This window comes from Octopus sinensis, linkage group LG5 (genome assembly GCF_006345805.1).
Source record: "Octopus sinensis linkage group LG5, ASM634580v1, whole genome shotgun sequence".
NCBI lineage: Eukaryota > Metazoa > Mollusca > Cephalopoda > Octopoda > Octopodidae > Octopus > Octopus sinensis.
This window is the reverse complement of record NC_043001.1, coordinates 72,098,705-72,122,314: the sequence shown is the minus strand read 5'-3', so window position 1 is coordinate 72,122,314 and position 23,610 is coordinate 72,098,705. Positions and strand designations below refer to the sequence as shown.

The following is a 23,610-nucleotide window of genomic DNA, read 5'->3' as shown; positions in this document are numbered from 1 at the left end:
TCCTACTTACCTTCATAATTCTTTGGTAAGCTTTCAAGTGAGCTTCTTTTTTCATCTGCTGCTCTTGTCTTTTTTGATTAATGTCATTTTCTCGCTTCAAACGATTTTCTTTCACCTGTAGTTAATAAGTTAAACTAATCAAGACATTGTAAATTCAAAGGTTCAAACTTTACTACTGTCAGTTCTTTATGTTCAGAGTTCAAATTCTGCCTACCATCCTTTTGGGATCAATAAAATAAATACCAGTTGAGCACTGGAGTCAAATATAATTGACTAACTACCCCCCTCTAAAACAATTGCTGGCCTTGTCCCAAAATCTGAAAGAATCATTATTATCATGAAAAAGAAAACTAAGGAATTTGTAGGTTAGATACACGAAATCTGTGATCTGTCTGTCTGTCTGTCTCTCTCTCTACACACACACACATACACACATATATACATATATATATATACATATATACATATATATAAAATTTTGCCATGCGCACTACAAAAATAGTTCCATAAGATGGGGAACTATTAGGTTGTCATAAGGGAGTGAAAAATCCAAATAGTAATATAATAATAAGAGTAAATAATTTCATGAGTGTAAATTCCATGAGTGTAAATAATTTTGGAGGGAAGATTTACGAATTCAAACGTCTATGTAGGTTTAGCTTTTGCTCACTTTCTTCAAATATTTTGATGTCGCATGGTCAGAAGGTTTGAGGTACGTAGCATTTGATAAATCTATGATAAATCTTTTTCAATGGAAAGCTGTGCTGAAGAAGGATGTGAAATATATATGCAATGTATATGAAATATATATCAAAAATATATATGGAATATATATTCTATATGTTTATAATCCAGAAACATGATGTTCACAGATAACCACCAGACTTCGTTTCCGTTATCTATTCCTTCTGTTTTGCATATGTGAATTACAGGGTTTGTCATGCCCGGAGTCCAACTTTGATAGAAATAAGCATTCTTGACTGCTATTTCTATTTTTTCGGTATGCGGTCAGGCAACCTGTTTGCCTGTCCCTTTTTCTTATATACAATATATATACTGAACTTTACAGAAGTTCCTGCCGGTAATCGGCTATATTTACATACCGAATTCTACCAGTAAATAATTGGGTTTTTTTTAAAAGCCTTTATAGAAATTATTTACTCTTATTATTATATTACTATTTGGATTTTTCACTCCCTTATGACAACCTAATAGTTCCCCATCTTATGGAACTATTTTTGTAGTGCGCATGGCAAAATTTTGGAGGGAAGATTTACGAATTCAAACATCTATGTAGGTTTAGCTTTTGCTCACTTTCTTCAAATATTTTGATGTCGCATGGTCAGAAGGTTTGAGGTACGTAGCATTTGATAAATCTATGATAAATCTTTTTCAATGGAAAGCTGTGCTGAAGAAGGATGTGAAATATATATCAAAAATATATATGGAATATATATTCTATATGTTTATAATCCAGAAACATGATGTTCACAGATAACCACCAGACTTCGTTTTTTCGGTATGCGGTCAGGCATATATATATATATATATATATATATATATATATATATATATATTGTACCGGTGGCATGTAAAAAGCACCATTTGAGCGTGGTCGTTGCCAATGCCACCTGACTGGCCCCCATACCAGTGGTACATAAAAAACACCCACTACACTCTTGGAGTGGTTGGCATTAAGAAAGGCAACCAGTTGCAGAAACCTTGCCAGAACAGAATGGAGCCTGACACAGCCTCCTGGCTTGCCAGTCCTCAGTTATACTGTCCAACCTATGCCAGCATGGAAAGTAGACGTTAAAAGATGATGATGATGATGATGTATGTGTGTATTAATCAATCATGGCTGATCATACTAATCAGTTTCACAATAGGGGTTCAACAGGGTGTTATGTAACAGTCTGATTATGTAACTCAGCTCTCTTCAGAGGTAGACGTTATGGAATGAAATATGGCAACTGCTCCTTATATATATAATACTCTACACTTCAACTAATATACCCATTCTACTGACAGATATACAGGTGCATTTTTTTCCTGACTTATGGACTCATAGATGGTTTACACACACACACACACACACACACACACACACACACACACACACACATACATATATATATATATATACATATGCAGGTATAAGTTAGAGGTGTTTAAAGCCTCTAAGGGATACACACACAAACATGGAACTTCTTATAGCTTAGGATGAATATGCATTATTAGATATTATAAATAATCTTTAATAATATCCTATGAATCTGAAAATGTCCTGACAAATGAGCATGTCAGATGCAGAAACATATATATCACAATGCATTAATAAATTCTAAAACTCTCCCTCCACAAGTCATCTTTGTTATTATATTCATCCGAAGCTGAAAGGAGTTCTACATGCATAACCATCCCATAGGATTACACAGGAAGATGGGAATAACAGGTGGTAGCCGACAAGAAGAAGAATAGGAGCTGTTCACAGTGCATTCTGAAACATTTGCCCAAAACAAGTTAAATGATATGTGTGTGTGTGTGTTTGATGGTATAAACACGAAAACCGAACTCAAAATATGAGTGTATATAAATATATATTAATTATCAGTAGAAGTTACAGAGGGACTCAAGTACTGAGAGATTTTTGCATTGGCAACATATGAAATTCAACCCATGAGTCACTGTGTAACATATGTTGATTATTAATGATATATTATATATATATATGTATATATAACAAAAACAATTGCAGCATGGAAGGTGTTTATAAGCCATTTAAGAAACACACAAAAACCGTTAGATTCACTTCAACATTTAAATTTGATTTGTCAAAATATTTTTGTTGCTTTGAGACCGTGACCTGTTCACTGACAAAACTTTGTGCAGCACCAAGTTTTGTCAGTGAACAGGTCACGGTCTCAAAGCGACAAAAATATTTTGACAAATCAAATTTAAATGTTGAAGTGAATTTAACGGTTTTTGTGTGTTTCTTAAATGGCTTATAAACACCTTCCACGCTGCAATTGTTTTCGTTCCAGCACACGATCTCAGATCAAGTCACTCACTATGCAAGTACATCTCCATAAATATATATATATATAAATCATCATCATCGTCATTGTTGTCGTTTAAAGTCCGCTTTCCATGCTGGCATGGGTTGGACAGTTTGACTGAGGACTGGCGAGCCAGAAGGCTGCACCAGGCTCCAATTTGATCTGGCAGAGTTTCTACAGCTAGATGCCCTTCCTAACGCCAACCACTCAAGAGTGTAGTGGGTGCTTTTACATGTCATTGGCACGAGGGCCAGTCAAGTGGTACTGGCAATGACCATGCTCAAAAGGTGTTTTTTATGTGCCACCTGCACAGAAGACAGTCCAGCAGCACTGGCAACGACCACGCTCAAATGTTGTTTTCCACATGCCACTGGCCCATGTGCTAGTAAGGTGACGCTGGCAATGATCACACTCGAATGGTGCTTTTTATGTGCCACTGGCAAGGGAGTCAGTCAGCGGCCCTAGCAATGATCACACTTGGATGGTGCTTTTAATGTTCCTCTGGCACAAGTGCCAATCAGGTGGTACTATCATTGGCGACGTCAGCGATTTTGATTTTGATTTCACTTGCTTCAATAGGTCTTCACAAGGAAAGTTTATTGTCCAATGAATGAGAGGTATTCATAAGTGGGCTGGTTACACTCACTGGCATAGGCCATGGGCTATGATCTCACTTGGTTTGTCGGGTCTTCTAAAGCACAGCATATCTCCAAAGGTCTTGGTCACTAGTCATTGCCCCAGAGAGGCCCAGTTTTCAAAGGTCGTGCCTCACCACCTCATCCTAGGTCTTCATGGGTCAACCTCTTCCACAGGTTCTCTCAACTGCTAGGGTGTGACACTTTTTTACACAGCTGCCCTTATCTATTCGCAACACATGACCATACCAACGCAGTCGTCTCTCTTGCACACCACATCTGATGCTTCTCAAGTCCAACTTTTCTCTCACGGCAATTACACTCTGTCGTGTATGCACACTGACATTACACATCCAACAGAGCATATTGGCTTCATTCCTTGCAAGCTTACGCATGTCCTCAGCAGCCATGGCTCATATTTCACTGCCATGTAGCATGGCTGTTCGTACATATGCGTCATACGATCTACCTTTTACTCTGAGTGAGAGGCCCTTTGTTCCCAGCAGAGGTAGGAGCTCTCTGAACTTTGTCCAGGCTATTCTTATTGTAGCAGCTGCACTTACAGAGCCTCCACCCCAGCTACTGACTTGGTCACCTAGGTAATGGAAGCTATCAACAACTTGTAGTTTTTCTCCCTGGAATGTGACAGAAGCTGTTCTCTGCACATTTTCAGTGTTTGTTGCTCCTGAACATTTGCCACATCCCAAAACTATCTTCTCAGTTAGCCTTCCTTTGATATTGCTGCACTTATGTGTCCATAGCTTACACTGAGTACATCTTATGGAGTTTTTACCTACGCCTTTTCTACAGATCAAGCAGGGCCATCTACCTGAAGGGATTTGTGGTTTGTCTGCCTTCCTACTTATTAAGACTTTGGTTTTAGCTATGTTGATTCTAAGGCCCTTCGATTCATACATACATACATACATACACACACATATGCATATACACATATACACCACACAAGTATATACATTCTGATAGCCACATCACACAACCACACAGCTATATATATATTCTGATGTACATAGCCCACAGCTACAAATATTTGACTATTACCTCACATCTATACAGAACTTTACTGATAAAGACAAATCAAAATTATTTCAGTTAGGCCAGATCAATTTTATGTATCATAGTGGTCAGTTCTTGTAACTTAAGTAATGTCCAGTAAACCATTGGAGATTTGTGACCATTGAAGATATATTCACATAGAAATTATAACTAAATACAATTTCTTTGGATTAAATAAGTTTGGAACTCTACAAACTTACATAACACTCATTAATGGTAAAATCTTATCACATACACTTCTTACTTCGTTTTATTTTTTAGAATAAAATTGTCATAATTACAAACCTGTTGCCGCCTCAGTTCCATTTTCACAGAAGGGTCATGTTGTTGTTTTGAATTATCTAATCCTAAATTAGAGAAAATCCTTTTAGGGACCAACTCTTTCTTAAGCATGTTTTGCAACACAGTTTCCAGTGCTTCATCTTCATTGAAATCCAAACGTGAGTCTGTTTCTGAAAGACACAATAAAAAATATTTATATATTTACACCATGGAAAAGTATGAAGTCTGGACAATTGCAATAAAGATTAGCTATGGATACCTAGAAAAGTATTTGAAAATACTGTCCCTCTCTCTCACACACACACACACACACAAAACAAAGAATGAAGATGCATTATAAACAATTTATGTAGCTTACATGTTACAAACAGCCTAGCACAAATGCAACTGCTGCAGATTGTGGTAGGTATTTTCAATTAATCCTTAATTTGATTTATTGATTAGCCACAGAACAGAGCACCTGGTTACCTAGTTACTCTTCTCAAAGTTAATATATACATACAGGGGTTGGACAAAATAAAGGAAACACCTTAAAATTTCAAACAAATTTATTTTAATATGAGGTAGCTTGAATTCTACAAGGTATGGACTCGTACAAAATTTGAATTGTTTCCAAAGGAATTTTTGTACATTCATCAGCTAAAACAATCTCCAGTTCTTGTAGTGATGATGGTGGAGGATATCGACTCCTTACTTGTTTTTCTAAAATGCACTGTAAATGTTCAATAATATTGAGATCTGGGGACTGTGGTAGCCAGATAAGATGTTCAACTTAACTAGAATGTTCCTTGTGCCATTCAGTAACAACCTTAGCTGTGTGAATTGGTGCATTATCATCTTGAAAGATTGTATTTCCTTCCAGAAACAGTTCCACAACCATAGGATGAATTTGATCAGATAAAATGCTTAAATAGTCTCGACTATTAATTCTGCCATGAAGGTAAACTATTGGGCCGACAGATTTCCAAGATATACTCAGTCGGCGGTCGGAAATGAGGTAAAGGATTCTTGTTCAAGAAAATAACATTCTTCCACTGCTTTTTGAAAGTAGTGGTTTTCTGATTGCAGCCCTCCCATGAAATGCAGCTTTGTGCAGCTCCCGTCGAACAGTTTTTGTGGAAACTGGGTTCTTGAGGTGGTCATTAAGCTCTGCAGTAATTTTGGGAGCTGTACTTTTGTGATCGATTCTAACAATTCGCATATGAGTCTGACGGTCCCTATCTAAAAGTTTGGGTTTTCTTCTTGAATTTTGTTTTGAGGAGGAGGTTTTCCCCTCTTTCTCAAAGGCTGTCATTACTTTCGAGACAGTACTTCTTGATACACCAAACATTTCGGTTGTTTTCGTTACGCTAGCACCTGCCATATGAGCACCAACAATTTCACTTCTTTGAAAGTCTGATAAATCTGTCATTTTAATGAATTTTAATTACCTTTTTCTGATGATATCTGCAAAGAAACAGCAATTTTAGCAAAACATATTAAGCAACACTAATAATAAATCAAAAAACAAACAAACTTTTGACAGTATTACAGATATTTCAAAATTATGATGCTATGATGCTAGGTGTTCTCATTATTTTGTCCAACCCCTGTACACACACTCACACACATGTATATATTATTGTCACCATTGTCACTTTAACATCTACTTTTCCATGCTTGCATGGAGCAGATAGATTGTTTAGAACGTTGAGGTAGATTTTCTTAGTCAGAATCCCTTCTTGTAGCCAACCCCCACATGTCTCCAGATGACATAATAATAGCCCAGTCTGTTGACCACCTAACAGCCTGGATGTGTTTTATGCTTGGAGCTGGAAAGAAACAATGCTTTTTAAGAACCTTTTGTGTAACTTGTCAAGACATGTCAGGAAGTCTGGATATCCTTTGATAGTGGACTGCAAGCCAATGGCATGGTCAAGAAGCTTTTGTATATAAACCAGCAAACACGACGGAAACAAAAACATACACATGCATACATACATATATAGAAGAGCGCGCACACACACACACACACACACACATCTCTGACACATTCTAACCTTTCATCATCTGATACTGGATCACCTTGTCCAATACACCCTCCGTTATAGCAATATACCTGTTTCTGCCTCTCTATCTTTTGTCATCCTCTAACTTCTCATCCTCTGACATGAGTTCCCCTCCTCAAATGCCCCTGCCCCTCTCATAATTTCTTGTCTTGCAAGTTACATGGTGACCCTGCCAGTGCTGGTGCCATGTAAAAAGCATCTAGTCCACACTGTAAAGTGGTTGGCATTTGGAAGGACATCCAGCTGTAAAAGTCATGCCAAAACTAACCTCGCCTGTGCTAGTGCCACATAAATAGCACTGAGTTCTCTCTGCAGAATGGCTGGTGTAAGGAAGGGCATCCAGCCATAAACACCCTGCCAAAACAGACTCAGTAGCATAGGGTAGTTTTTCTACTTGGCTAGCTCCTGTGAACTGTCCTACCCATGCATGCATGGAAGATGATGATGATTTTATATATATATATATATATGAAATATAATGTGTCTTGAATGGCACAACATTGTAGAGTGGACTATAATAACTGACACAACAATGCAGAGTGGATTATAATAACTGCATGTATTATGCATAACTTAGAAGCAGTGCTGCGGATATGCCAACACACACGTGCTTGAGACATGGCTGCCCACACGCACTTTCCATGAGGAATTCTGGATGAAGCTTCCTGAGACCACTGCAGAGATGCTTCCGAAAAAAAAAAATTTCACTAACTATTGGAAAACCGATTATAGCAGTGACACAATTAATTCCTTGCAATATCTCAAGAAGGAATTTTTATATTCCAAAATATTATATCAGACTATGAATAATTAAATTATAATAGTTATTATAGTCCACTCTGTACTGTTGTGCCATTCAAGACATGTTATATTTCACAAACAATACACAATGCTTTGAGTGAACTACAATACTCACCTATAAATATCAATTTAGTGATGGTCTACACTTGGGCAGGTTCTGTGCATGTTAACCTTCTTCAGCACTCTCTCTGTGACCTGGGTGAGCCCATACCCTCTCCTGCTACCATCAAGTAGACTACTGGAACTACGGCCATCCAGGATTAGACTTGGGATGAATACTGGAGTGATTTCCCATTGCCTTCTCCAGACAGTTGAAATTTGAACATAGAGAACCAGAACCTGCAAAACCAATGTGCCAATGATACTGGCACTTTCCCACCCACTAGAGAAACATGAAATGAAGTGTTTTGCTGAAAAACACATACCACCCAAGCTGGGAATCAAACTCAAAATCTAGTGATCATGAGAGCAACACCCTTACTAGGTCACGCTTCTTTCAAATCTACTCATAAGGTTTTGCTCAGCCTAGGGCTGCTGGGTATGGTGTTTGTGCTAGAATAAAATTCATCCAGTACACTCTGTAAAGTGGTTTGTATTAGGAAGGGCATCCAGCAGTAGAAGCCATGCCATAAATGGAATGTAGGAGAGAGATGTGGTCCTCTGATCCACTGAGGACACAAACTCCAAATAAGAACACACTAGAATTGTGATAATCTGTCAGCATTGCAAAGTAAACATAAAGTAATGATGATGATGATGGTGTTTGTCAGCCTTGTGATGAGTCGAGTCCTTTTGCTTTCAGTATTTCACAAAAACATCATTCCCTCTAGTCTATCCTTGAATAAACTCATTTTGGATAAATTCCTGCAATGATATTCCTAGCATGGATTTTTCTATAGCTTTCTGTGTCATAGCCACTAATTGATCTTCTGTCTTCCTAGAAGCCCATATCTCAGTTGCATATGAGAGTGAAGACAGAACAGTGCTGTTGAAGAGATTGGCACATGAAGAAATGGATATTTGAAAGAGGGGGAGAATACTTTTGTTGTGGAAAGAGTCAAATACTATTTCCTTTTACATGAAGGGTGATAGAAAAGAGCTGTAAAATAAATATATAAAATAAATTAAGTAAAAATGAAGTACATAGAAAAATGAACTATGATCATTACCGTAAATGTCCAAGTAATCTTTACATGGTACCTCTTCCAGTTCCTTATTATCTATGACATATAGGTTGTCCTTGTCAGCCAAATTAGAGTCATAAAGGCTTTTCTGGACCCAGTCATTCAGTAAATCTTCAGCTGCAATACACAATAGCAATTACACTTTTAAAAAACAATCACAGACAGCCAGAAGGGAAGATAGGCGACAGATATTTCTAGTCAAGGGAGAAGCAGAAAAGAAGTTTGCTTATGTTCAGTGATGTGAGGACCAAAGACCTGAAGTGTTTCAAATTGCAAGAGAGTGTGTGTGAAAGAGAATGGTGATGTCATAAGAGAGAAATGTGTTCGCATGGATGATGGTAAACTTGCATTTAATGATTCTGCAAAGAAAGAGACTTGGAAATGCCATTATGAAAGACTGCTGAACAAGGAGAATGAACGAGAGGAGGAGAGCCAGCCAAATGTTGACCCGACTGAGAGACCAGCTATCCAAATCAACAGTACCTTGGTAGATGATGCAACTAAGGATATGTAGACAGAGAAAGCCCCCCGGCCCATAAAGAATCACCACTGAGATGCTTAAAATATTTGGTGGTGTGGGTTATGGTCTAATCACCCATATTGTAAATCAGGTGGTTCATGAAGGAGTCATACCCAATGATTGGTGTTGCAGCATGATAGTCAACAAAGGTAATGGTGATGCCTTAGATAGAAATAATTACAGCTGTATCGTATTGTTGGATCAGGTGATGAAAGTTATGGAGAGGGTCATAGACCAAATAATTAGGGAGAGAGTTATTTTAGATGAGATGCAATTTGGTTTTGTGCCAGGGAGAAGCACCACTGATGCAATATTTCTGGTAAGGCAACTGCAGGACAAATACACAGCCAAATATAAACCTCTGTACTTGGCTTTTGTTCACTTGGAGAAAGCCTTTAGCAGGATCCCCTGATCCCTTATCTGGTGGTCAATGTGGAAGCTAGGGATAGAGGAGTGGTTGGTGAGAGCTGCACAAGCTATGTACAGGAATGCTACCAGGAAGGTGAGAGTTGGCAACAAGTATAGCGAAGAATTCATAGTACAAGTAGGGGTTCACCAAGGATCAGTCCTCAGCCCCCTCTTGTTCATCATAGTCCTCCAGGCAATAACAGAGGAATTTAAGACAGGTTACCCCTGGGAGCTCCTCTATGCTGATGACCTTGTTCTTCTAGCTGAATCACTACCAGAACTAGAGAAGTTTCAGGTATGGAAGCAAGGTCTAGAATTGAAGCACCTTAGTGTTAATCTAGCAAAAATCAAAGTCTTAGTAAGTAGGAAGGCAGACAAATCACAAATCCCTTCAGGTAGATGGCCCTGCTTGATCTGTAGAAAAGACATAGGTAAAAACTACATAAGATGTACCCGGTGTAAGCTATGGGTGCAGAAGAGGTGCAGCAATATCAAAGGAAGGTTAACATGGAAAAAAGCTTTTGTGTGTGGAAGATGCACAGGTACAAAAAACACATAAAATGTACAGAAAATAGACTCCATCAACTGCCAGGGGGTAATCTAGATGTAGGAGATAGCTTCCGATATAGAAGTGACCAAGTTAGTAGTGGAGGTGGATGTTCTAAGGGTGTAGCTGTGAGTATAAGATTAGGTTGGGCAAAGTTCAGAAAACTTCTACTTCTGCTGGTTACAAAGGGACTCTCCCTCAGAGTGAAAAGCAGATTGTATGATGCCTGTGTGCAAATAGCTATGCTACATAGCAGTGCAACATGGGCTGTGATAGCTGAGGACATGCACAGGCTTGAAAGAAATGAAGCTAGTATGTTTCACTAGATGTGCAATATCAGTATGCATGTTTGACAGTGTGTAAGCATCCTGAGAGAAAAGTTGGGCAAAAGTGGCATCAGATGTAGTGTACAAGAGAGACGACTGTGTTGGTATGGTCATGTGATGCATATGGACAAGGACAGTTGTGTAAAGAAGTGCTGATCTCTAACTGTGGAGGGAACCTGTGGTAGAAATAGATGTGGAAAGACATGGGACGATGTGGTGAAGCATGATCTTTGAACTTTGGGCCTCATAGAGGCATTGAGTAGTGACCAAGACCTTTGGCTATATTCTGTGCTTGAGAAGACCCATCAAGCCAATTGAAATCATAGGCGTAGCTGATGCTGGTGTCATATAAAAAGTACCTTTCAAGTGTTGGGCCTCATGGAGGTAAAGTGGCTGATGCTGGTGGCACATGAAAGTGAATCATGGCAAATACTGGTGTCATGCAAATGGCACCCATGCTGGTGGCATGTATAAGCACCCATCACACTCTTGGAGTGGTTGGTGTTAGGAAGGGTGTCCAGCTGTAGAAACCATGCCAAATCAGACTGGAGTCTGGTGCAGCCTTCCAGCTTGCCAGCCCTGGTCAACCCGTCCAACTCATGCCAACATGGACAACAGACGTTAAATGATGATGATGATGATGATAACAAAACACAATCAATTAAACAAATATACTAATTAAAAATTTGTAATGTTTTCTTCACTAATACAAAAATCTAAAACTTAGCCCTCTCACACAAGCAAGAATTACCTGGAAGATGGTATGATGCTTTCACTAATTCTTTTAGGTGCCTATATAGTGATGAGCAAACACAGACATCCTCTTGACCGCCCTACTCTTGACCCAGCAGCGCAGCTGAAGGGGAAAAGGACTACATCAACACAACACTGGCATTCGTGTTCAACTGAGCAGACTTGTGTAACATGAAATATATTGCCTTGTTCAAGAACACAACACACTGCCTGGTACAGGAATTGAAATCATGACATTATAAACCCAAATACTCTCACCACTCGACCATGTATCTTCACTAATGAATGAATGAATGGATGGACGACTGGCTGGATGGGTGGGTGGATGAGTGGATGGATGGATGGATTGATTGATTCTGCTACTTAGGTGACCAAATTAGTAACAGTGGTGGATGCTCTGACAGTTTTGTTTCTAGAATAAGAGTAGGGTGGAGGAAGTTCAGAGAGCTACTACCGCTGTTGGCAACAAACAGACTCTCTCTCAGAGTGAAAGGTAGATTGTACGATGCTTGTTTACAAAGGCTCTATTCCATGATGGTGAGACATGGTCTCTGAATGCGGAGGACATGCATAGACAGGAGAGGAATAAAGGTAGTATGCTCCATTGGATTTGCAACATGAGTGTGCATGACTGACAAAGCACAACTGTGTTGAGAGAAAAGTTATGCATAAGAGGAATTAAATGTGACATGCAGGAGAAGAGAATGTGTTGGTTTAGATACGTGGTGCATATCAGTAAAGACAGTAAAGACAGCTGTATATAGAAGTGCCTATCACTGAAAGTGGATGGTACCTGTGGAAGAGGGAGACCCAGAAGACATGAGATGAAGTAGTGAGGACCAATCTCAGGATCTTAGGGTTCATGGAGGAAATGACAATGGACAGCAGATGTTTGGCAATATGAAGTTCTAAAGAAGATCTACTCACGTCAGTGAAACTGAGTGCTAAAAGCGTTGTGTCCCACCCACATGTAACAATAAACTTTTTACACACCCAGCCCCTCTTCTAAACTGCATCATTCTCTTCATTACATTTTTTCTTCATACACTATGATTGTCTCCCACTCCCCTTCCCCGTCCTCACTGCCCTGCTCACTGTATCGCTGCTTTCCCCTACCCCATCTTTATACCCAGGTTTCACTGCAATCCCCACTCCCTACTTGCACCTTCTTGACAATATCTGACTGCTTATGCTATGATCCCTGTACCTTGAAGGCATGCCCTGGCAATTGCCACCATTTATCTCTCTCTATCTTACTCTTCTATCATATCGATGCTCTGATCCTTGTTACTTGTGAGTATACCCTGGCACTTCCCAACCATCTCTCTCCTGCTCATTCTTGCAATTTTGCAGTTTTCCACTCTCTCTCTCTTTCGCTTGCTCTTCCCTCTAGCTGGGTAGCCATGTATCTCCTCTAGAGCAGCACACCTCTTTCTGCCCTCATTCTTGATAATTCTCTCACTCCTCTTGCTTTTTCCCTCTAGCAAGGTACCAAGTATCTCTTTTACATCAGCACACCTGTTTCTGTCTGCTTTCTTGTACCTTTCTCTCTTGTTCCCTCTCTCTCACATTGGGTAACCATGTACCTCCTCTATAGTAAGACACCTATTTCTACCTCCCTGTTCTTTTGTCACACTCTAACCTTTCACCAGTTGATACCAGATCACCTCCTCTAATGCCCCCTCCATTATAACAAGACACCTGTTTCTGCCTCTCTATTTCTCTGTCACACTCTAACCTTTCATCATCTGACACAAGTTCCCTCCTCCAATGTCCTTGCCCCTCTCAAGATTCCTTGTCTTGCAAGTTACTTGGTGACCCTGCCAGTGCCATGTAAAATGTATCCAGTCCACACTGTAAAGTGGTTGACATTTGGAAGGGCATTTAACTGTAAAAATCATGCCAAAACTGAACTCTGTGCTAGTGCCACTCTGCAGAGTGGCTGGTGCTAGGAAGGGCATTCAGCCATAAAAGCCCTGCCAAAAGAGGTACAGCGTCTTGCTATAACAGAGGGAGCACTGGAGGAAGTGACCTGGTATCAGATGATGAAAGGTTAGAGTGTGACAGAGAAATAGAGAGGCAGAAATAGGTGTCTTGCTATAGAAGAGGTACATGGAGAGAGAGAGAGAGAGAGAGAGAGAGAGAGAGAGAGAAAAGAAAGTGGACAGAAGTAGCTGTGCTGATGTAAAGGAGATTCTTGGTTACCTAGTCATAGGAAAAACAAGAGAAGTAGACAGAGAGAGTGATCAAGAATGAGGGCAGAAATAGATGTGCTGCAGTAGAGGAGATACATGGCTACCCAGCTAGAGGGAAAAGGAAGGGAAAGAGAGAGAGAGTAGGAAACTGCAAAAGTGTAAGAGAGAGCAAGAGAGAGATGGTTAAGTGCCAGGGTATACCCACACACACACACACACACACATATATATATATATATATATATATATATATATATATATAATATATATATATATAAGGAGCACTCCATCAGTTACGATGATGAGGGTTCCAGCTGATACAATCAACGGAACAGCTTGTTCATGAAATTAACGTGCAAGTGACTGAGCAATCCACAGACGCATGTACTTCTAACGTAGTCCTCAGGGAGATTCAATGTGACACAGAGTGTGACAAGGCCGGCCCTTTGAAATACAGGTACAACTCATTTTTGCCAACTGAGTGGACTGGAGCAACGTGAAATAAAGTGTCTTGCTCAAGGACACAACGCGTCGCCGGGAATCGAACTCACGACCTTACAATCATGAGCCAAATGCCCTAACCACTAAGCCACGTTTTTGGTTTTTAATATTGGGTTTTGATATTTTGCTAAGGTATTGTGATATTAATAACCCAGTGTAGAACTCAATATACCTATGTTTCAGAACAAAGTGCTAGCTGAATAGAGAACAATAATAAGAGAGATGACAAAGAAATAAATGATCATCATGCAGTAGACTCATAGTTGGGTACCTGAATAACACCTTGTAGCTTTGTCAGAGTCTTCATGTTCAAGACTCCAATGAAACTATAAGGTATTATTCAGGCACTCAACTATGAGTGCACTGCATATTATAGTAGAAAGAGCTGTAAGTTAACGAAGTTCATAAGGTAATCATTTATTGTTTTGTCATCTCTCTTTCTCATATATATATAGGGAGAGAGAGAGAGGGAGGGAGAAGAACAGAAGAGAAGGGGCAGAGAGAGAGAGAAGTGAGAGAAGAACCTTCTTTTTGAGCTTCATCATGGTGTCGTAACTGGTCTAAAGTCATCTGGGCCAGTGACTGCTTGAATTTGACCCTTGAAAAAGGATATGATTTATCATCAGTGTTCTGGAAATATCCTTGACTTGGAATTGTTGGTTCAATATTCTGGAAGGTAAAAGAATTTTTAAAAAGTTAAAACTAAAATTTTTAAAAATTTATTTCCAAATAAGTCATATTAACAACTATGACCCTAGCCAATGTTCAATTTTAATCTTAAATTTAATGCAGTGTTTCATTACCTTGTATTAAATTTATCAATACTATTACCTGAGTTATTGTATATTATGCAGAACCATGTGATTGTGAAGCAAGCTTCTTACCACACAGTCACACCTGTGCCTATATATATATATGATATTATTAGTTCCTACATACATTTCATTATAATGGTTGCTTAGAACACATACACACACATAAACACACACACACACAGACAGCGTTTCCATTTACCAAATTCACCCACAAGGTATTGGTTTGCCTGGGGCTATAGAAGAAGTTAGAAGACACTTGCTCGGCATGTTGCTTAGTGGGATCACCACGTGGTTGCAGAAAAGCTTCTTAACTACACAGCCATACCCTTGTCTATGATGCTTAATAAAATAAAACAGATTAGTTAATCCAACAGCTAGCCAATGCAGCCAAATACTTGCTGATGAAGTTTTAGAAATTACCTTCTTTTAATATCAAACATTAGACTCTAGGGAGGAGTTCACCAACAATTTGCTGAGCCAAGCTGATTAATCAGTTTTAACCAATGGAAAACATTGAACTGACTTTGCTGGATCAATTCATCTTTTTGTACAAATTTATATGAGAGTTGCTGAAGCATGGAACAAACTGCCAGCATCAGTTGTTAGTTGTCGGAACACTGCATCCTTCAAAACTTCCATGCTTTCTGATATTCGCCAACACTACACCTGATTTTCTCCCCTCCATACACATACAAGCATGTATCTGACTCATACATTGTTCGCTTTCCAGACATTTGTACATTACTGCATATACTTTATATGCACTTTCTGACAAGTTGTGGTGCACCTGAGCACTGTATACAATAATTTCATTATTATTATTATTATTATTACTATTATTATTATTATATGTAATAAACTTTTCTGTAGTTAAATGAGTGTGTGTGGATATGACAGGGGTAAAAAGATAAACAGAAACTATGGAAAACCAATTGTGTCAAAATCACTGTAGTGATTACAAGTAAATAAGATGAACAGAAACTATGGAAAACCAATTGTGTCAAAATGACTGCAGTGATTACAAGTCAACCGAGAACAGTAATTGTTTATTGAAGATTTTAATTCGAAAGAAATTTACAAATATAAAATATCTTTCTTTTCATACTGCTTCAATTTAAATTTAATATATAAAATACTTACTGACAGCCAACTTTGAATGTCGGAGGGGGTGATATTGCTCTGGAAGTTAAAAAAAAAAAGACAGAAAGATATTGCAATGTTAGAATTGAGACCTAAACTAATTAATTAGATCTAAACTAACTTACTTATAGAAATACTGACTCAAGAATTCAAATACGGTCACAGACTTAGACATGAAAGCATATTTCTAAACAATCTTTCTGAAAAGTATGCTACTCTGCCATAACTTGGTTAGTCATTATATTTTCTAGCAATGATGTAAGTTGATGTATGCCTGTATTTTTATTTCACACTAGCAGTATCGCCCGGCGTTGCTCGGGTTTGTAAGGGAAATAACTATATAAGCATTTTTAGAGAGTTACTTCCCTTATAAATTCGGGCTTTCTTAGCCATTTTTGTTTTGGTGTCTTCAAGCCATGAAGTCGTTGTTCTAAAAGAACGCTGGTCTCCTTCACAACGCTTTACGACGTTGATTTCTTTACACTCCCTTCCCCACAGCTTCACGAGGGAGGGAAGGGGGAGAAGCAAACAGGTGCAGCTGTGAGCGTGGACGCCAACTCCGCCACCATCGACACACGATGCATTTTATGCATTAAAATGGAATAAAAAATGATGTTAAATTATTTTTAAAATCGTAGACTCATCGTTGACACGCGCTAATAGTCAGACGGGCTCGATATGAATCACGACTATAAGATACCCGAATTTGGTTAAACTGCACCGCAAAATGTGGGAGGAGTTAGGAATCTAAATCGAAGGGGACAGACACTCGCACAACTAGAGTTTTATATATATAGATTTTAAATCTAATTTAAATTCCGGAGTTGTCTCCCCTCTCCCTCAACTAGATTTCATTTAGATGAGTCATTAAATCTTGATATCTCTCTATCATCAACTGCAAACGTCATTTTAATTACTGTAAAATTCCAAGTATTATACATACATTTTCACCAAAATGATGATTAACATAGGGATGTATATAATAAATGATATTAGTATAATAAAGCCTAATAAAGAGTGTATATACTACGAGGGTGGGCTGAAAAGTTCATTGGCAGACTATGAAAGAGTGATGCTAGAGCTGTGAAATCTCACATGCTTTAATTTCAGTCTGCTTATTAATAACTGTATTGTTTCTTCTCAAGTAAACTGACATCTAACTTTTCAAAGAAGTCTTCAAAACTAACTAGTAGTGACTTCTCTTGAAAATGGACGAACTTAGGCATCGTGGTGTTATCAAGTACCTCCAGAAAAAAGGGTTTAGTCCCCAAGGACATTCAAGCTGACATCATTGCTATATTAGGGGATGACACCCCGGCTTCATCAACAGTGCATAATGCATAGCTGAATTTATGAGGGGAACAGAGAGCCTTGAAGATGTCCCAAGGTCTGGACGTCTTGCAACTTCCACTACCAAGGAAAATATCGATTGTGTTCACCACAAGGTGATGGATGACAGGCAACTGACTATAAATCAAATAGCATTGCTATTTGATTTATAGTCAAATAGCATATCCCATAAGAGAGTTGAGAATATTCTGCACAATGAATTTGCCATGACGAAAATTTCTGGCACTTTATCTAAAGCACACCAGACTGATCACACCATGGGGAAATCTGACGTTGTTTCAGGCAGATCCAGCTGGTTTCCTTGAACGTTTTCTGAGCCAGGATGAGTGTTGGGGCCATCACTTTAATCCAGGACAAAGAGACAATTCATGCAGTGGAAACACCTTCCTCACCTGCTCCAAAGAAGGCTGAAGTTGTTTCATTTACTAGGATGGTGATGGTCTCAGTTTTTGAGATACAAAAGGCATTGTGTTTATTAACTATCTTTAAAAGGGCTACACCATCAATGGCGAGTACTATTTCAATTAGTTGAGGCTTTTGTGAAAGGCTATCAAGACCAAACACCCAGGAAAACTAACAAAGGGGGTTTTGTCCCACCAGGACAATGTTCCAGCACACAAGTCCTTGGGTTCAAAGGTCGTTGTGCATGACTGTGACTTTGAACTGGTTGATTACCCTCCCTATTTTCTTGATTTTGCCCCATTTGACAATCATCTGTTCCCCAACATGAAAAAACACTTGGCTGACAACTAGTATTGCAGTGATGATGACTTTTTTGACCAACAGGATGAATCAATGGTATCACTGCGACACCGATGGAAGAAGTGTGTGGGCCATAATGGGGACTATGTGGAAAAATAAATCTTATTCCATGAGAGTAGCTTGGTCAGCCTATGAACTTTTCAGCTAACTCTCATACATAGAGTATTAAGTGTGAAAATACAAGGTTTAGATGGTGCTGTTCTCACTGTGAAGCCATCTAATGATGACTCTGTTCAGAAGGCTGTAATATGTCATTCAATAAAGAAATACAGTACAATGAATTCATAGAACAAAGCTGTAACTTTAAATACTTTACTCTGGATCTCAAATATATACAAGTTGAATGACAATGGAAAGAATTCATAAATGAAGGGCCATGTTCATCTTTTGTGTACTACCTCATGTCATCTAGCTGTCTGGGTGTATATAAGAGCCAGCTAGGTCATGTCTTCATGGGCTGGCATCTTGATGAGAAAGAGGAAGTTAATTAGTGTCCGAACCTTAGCGCTGAGTGTACTCTCTTGTGGCCAGCTAATTTAGGCAGCAACTGTCAGGGGAGATAACTGCGCCAACAGGGGGGCCCCTTAGACCAGAACCAGTCAAACAAAAGTAAGGTAGGCGAAGTATGTGTGCGATAGAAGGGCACAGAAGAATGAACCATGGCAAGACAGTTGTATGAACAAATTTTGAGGAAACATGCAGAAAAATATCCGTTCTTGTAGAGAACAAAATGTGTAATACACAGAATCCGAATTAAGGCAGAACAATTGAAAAATACAATGCAAGTATGTACAGGGAAAAAACATTCAGCAAAGAAATGTCTCCAATCAAATAGAACAAGGTATATATGTACAATGGTACAGAAAGAGAAAATATGAATGCGGTGTCTATAACAAGCATGAGTCTATTCTCCAGAACAGTCACTGGCAAGGCAAAATTAAGAAATGTAAATAGTTTGAGACAATTTCTTCAGCCAATGAACTGATCTGGCAGAATGTGTCCTGTAGGGTGAAGAATGCATTTGTGTAGTTGGTTTTTTGGTGAGTAGAGGTGATGCTTGTGGGGGTGGGGGTGGCAGTGTTTGTAGAATGATGGGTGTGTCAGCAAATGGCATGAATGTTTTGGAAAAGGCTTTTTTTTTTTACTCTGTCGACAGAGACAGTCTCTTTTTTCCCCATGAATATCCACAATGAATAGTTTCGGTGTGCTTCTAAGAACACGATAGGGACCAGTGTAGGGAGGTGTGAGCAGTCCCTTGACGGCATCATTTCTTACAAACACATAAGTCCAAGTAGAAATATCTGGAGGTACTGTAGAAGAAATAGACAAGTCATGAGGAAGCATTGGTGGCAGGTCAGCAATGATGAAGATCCACTTGAAATTCCTACGGAGTGATAAATTCAGTGTAGGTTTTAATGGTGGAGTGATTACCTTGTAGAGAGATATGTCGGAAGGACCAGGATTAGTGGAAGTAAACCTTCGGGGCCAGACGGATAAAAAATGCACGGTAAGGTGAATCAATGGGGGAGACAACTGATGTGCCTAGTGCCTCCCAGCCTAGTTTCCCTGAGAAGAGTAAGAGCAGGGCTGTGTACACTTTTCAGCCTAGTTCTTGAATTTCCTATGGTATCAACAAATTGGTGGAGCAGGAAGCACGCATCTGTGCGAGAAGGAACGACGTCTGGTTCTCCCTGTAGAATAGTTTCGTGAAGAAGAACGGTCCCTGACGGATCAGTTCTCTAATAACCTGTAAGGTTTTGGAGTATTGTGTGTTGTCTGGAGCAGAAGAAGAGCAAGCTTGCCAGGATTTTTGGCAAAAAAATTTTTTAAATAAACAAATGTAGGAGAAAATGAGGACAGAAGTCTTTCCAACGAGAATTGCCAGGAAACATGCTCTTGCATTCATTTTCAAAGATTATGAAGTATTCTCGTCTTATGGTATGTCGGGAGCAGGCAGCAGTGTAGCAGTATTATTCTGAAAATCCTTAGGTCTCAAAGTAAGGGCAATCTTCTTGGACCCAGGCGATAGATTGGTGGTCTTAGATGTGAATGGCGGTGAAGGTGGAACCTTTAGATTAGTGGCTGTGTATGCTCTGACAGGCATCTGGAAACATTCCTGGGAATGTCTCACACTTTAGTACTAGTGAGGGGCTGGAATAGTATTTTGGACGCATAGAAGGACTGTATGGGTCTTGTCCGGCATGCAAATGTTTCTTCCAGCTAACCGGTACAAGGCACGCAATTTTAGAGGGAGGGGGTTAGTCAATTATATCGATCCTATTGTTTAACTGATACTTATTTTATCGACTCAGAAAGGTTTGTAGCATAGCTCGGTGATATCTTCACTGTTTGAGAGAGATCATAGAAATGATGTCGTGTCAGTTAGCAGCCATCTTTCGGCTGCTTAGGCTCAGTTGCGTCCACTACTCTGATTGGTTGGTTTTGGTGCAGTTTTATTTCGCACCATTGCATAAACCAACCAATCAGAACCTTTGGATAAGGTCCCATGATACAGTCTTTTTGGGTATTCACTAGAGCCCACCTTCTGCTTTAAAAGGCCCCAGCATTCGCTATATCTCGATCTTTGGTCTCTGACCATTGACCATACAGCAGCTAGCGACAAACCAAACATCCAGTTCCAGCAACCCAGCCATCTTCCCGCAACGACACCAACATGCAGAATCTCTACCAACGTTTTTCCACCACCATCAACTTCATCTCAACATTGCCTTTCTCTACAGTCGCCATCACCACCGTCGACTTCACCAATACGTACACTGCAACCCACTCAGGTTTAACTTTCACACTGTTTGTGATACTCACCAAGGTTAACAACTCAGCTCTATCTGCGAGATCTTCTGTGCCAAATTACTTTGGCACAGCATCGAAGCCACAATTGCTACACGATGTGTATTCAACCATCATCTGCACTTGTGACCACCGACCTCCTTGATACAGAACCACTGCTATGGCGTTTCATACACGGAACTGGTAATTAACTCCATCTTGTCTGAAATATCCTGAGACTCTTTCTATGCTCTGTATTTTGTCTTACACGCATACACCTTGTTTGTTCTTTTGTACACACTTACACGAACACACAGACACAAACACTTGTCACACGCACTCAAACGTACACTCTGCTAGCTCCCACACACGCTCTTATCATTATTGTACACATCTGTAAATAAAGTCTTCTTTCTCTCAAACAGTAGAACGGTTGTGTTTTCCTCATTCTTTACTGGCACTCTTACTCTTTATACCATTTATTTGGCTCTCTTCTTTGTTAGGGCGATCGTGCGGCGTTTAAAAGGAAACATTTCTGTCACCAACTCCTTTACGTACGGTCGTTCACTACAGGTTGAAGAGCAAAGTTGACTTCGGCGGGAATTTGGCTCATGAGTAACATAATAAGCTTATTGCATACAGTGCTCAGGTGCATTACAACTCGTCGGAGAAAGATGAAGTTGGCCTTGGCGAGATTTGAGCTCATGCTATAGAGAACTTGGAACAAATGCCGGAAAGCAGTTTGGGAATACATTTTAACGACGGGTTACATTGGCAATTGTATTTAGGTATTTTAGGTATAAACACAGAATGACTTAAAAACCCATGCTAATATCTAAATTTGAAAATAAAATGAAAACAAGCAAAAAAAAAAACAAAAAAAAACAATTCTAACCATGAATATAAAACTGCTAGAAAAATATGTTAAGCTGAAAAATTCCTTTTCTTTACGTTTTTGTTTCGATATTAACTGCATACATAAAATACTTTTATAATATTTCTTTGTCAGAACATTAAGATGGGTTTCTATTTTAGTTCCTTTTTCTCAGACCACCAGTAATTCAAAATTATTGATCTCTAACAGTCTAACTTGGACACAAGACCACACATTTGGGGATATGTAACTGTGTAGTTATTTGGTATTAATTTTATTGACCCAAGACGACAAAGTTAACCTTGGGAGAATATGAACTCGAACTTAAATGGCCGTAAATGGAAATAGTTATAACGAATCTGTTAATTCATCGATGACAATAGCTTGAAATTTTTCTGACTGCACTCATTTAACATCCCCATCATCTCCGAGAAGAGCATGGAAAAACTAGACTAATTGATACAAATTAAAAATGAATATGACATCTAAAGAAACACATTTCCGTTGAGGTTGATAGTGGTGATGAAGAAACTGAAGTTAATAAAATAAACTGGTTGTTTATTTACCTGAGATCTGGAGATTAAGCGCCTTTTCCGTCGAGATGACTTTATCCCATTGTCAGCCTTCGCTGTATTCTTAGAAACAAAACTTTTAGTGAAGAATGACAATGGCATCGTTAAATAAAATGTTGATGCTCGATTTAAAGAGTCGTTAGTTTATATATATCGCTCTATATAACTCTGCTAATTCCTATCCTCTGTCCTGGTGGAAGTCCCGAAAACTTACCTGGAATGCTAAATAAATAAAATATAAGGAAATAGAGATGAAATGTCTGACTTTACGGCAAGTCAATGAGTACTTTCGATAGTTTTTCTAAAATTCACTAAAAGGATTTTAGAAATAAAATCCTTTTAGCGAATAGATTAGGATATCAATAGTTGTCTGTTTAATAATATTTAAACCTATACTTAAGCAGAAATCATGAAACAGTATAATTTCAAACACTTATCTCCCTTGTTTCTTGTTGCGCTACTCTGTTGTCATGGTAACGGCTCATTACTCTTCGCTTTTAGAAATAATGTATTCCTTAATACAGGGCTCCATAAAGAAAATACTGTAGAAAAAATGTCGATCGCAGCTGCGATTAAATAACAGTTTAATGATTTATAATGGGTATAACACTTTTCCATTCTTTTATTCACCTATATTAATTAAAAAAAAATCAATAATGTTTATTTTCCAACGTGTCCACTAATTTCAAAAGAAAGGAGAAACCGTTCTCAGTATTTGAGCGACATAATAATTATTGATCTCGTAGGGATGAAAGGCAAAGGTGGCCTTGACGGGATTTGAATTCAGAGCGCAGTGTCGGGGAAAAATACAAGTAATTCTATGCTATGATCTAACGCCCCTGCTTTGTCATGTAAGCATCATAAATTTATAATCTCCACAAACCCATATTTTCCATAATTCTGTATTCCCTATTTAGTAATCAATCAACCGAGTCAGTAGAGTGTTGGATAAAATACCTTGTGCTTCGATTAATAAA

General features: G+C 38.9%; 1 protein-coding gene across 4 annotated transcripts in view; it reads right to left on the bottom strand.

The window, feature by feature from the left end:
* Positions 1-23,068, bottom strand: part of LOC115211911 (coiled-coil domain-containing protein 191-like) — a 73,867-nt gene extending 50,799 nt beyond the window's left edge. For all 4 annotated transcript variants that reach the window (XR_004999092.1, XM_029780658.2, XM_036502731.1 and 1 more), the window contains exons 1-6: positions 22,628-23,068; positions 16,289-16,327; positions 14,858-15,002; positions 9,069-9,200; positions 5,054-5,220; positions 11-115 (exon numbers count right to left, since the gene is read on the bottom strand). Coding sequence is in view for 3 of the 4 variants with exons in the window: in XM_029780658.2 (XP_029636518.1) it covers positions 11-115; positions 5,054-5,220; positions 9,069-9,200; positions 14,858-15,002; positions 16,289-16,327; positions 22,628-22,735 (696 nt within the window). In the remaining variant the exon portion in view is untranslated. The remainder of the gene's footprint in view (positions 1-10; positions 116-5,053; positions 5,221-9,068; positions 9,201-14,857; positions 15,003-16,288; positions 16,328-22,627) is intronic.
* Positions 23,069-23,610: the final 542 nt, after the last annotated feature.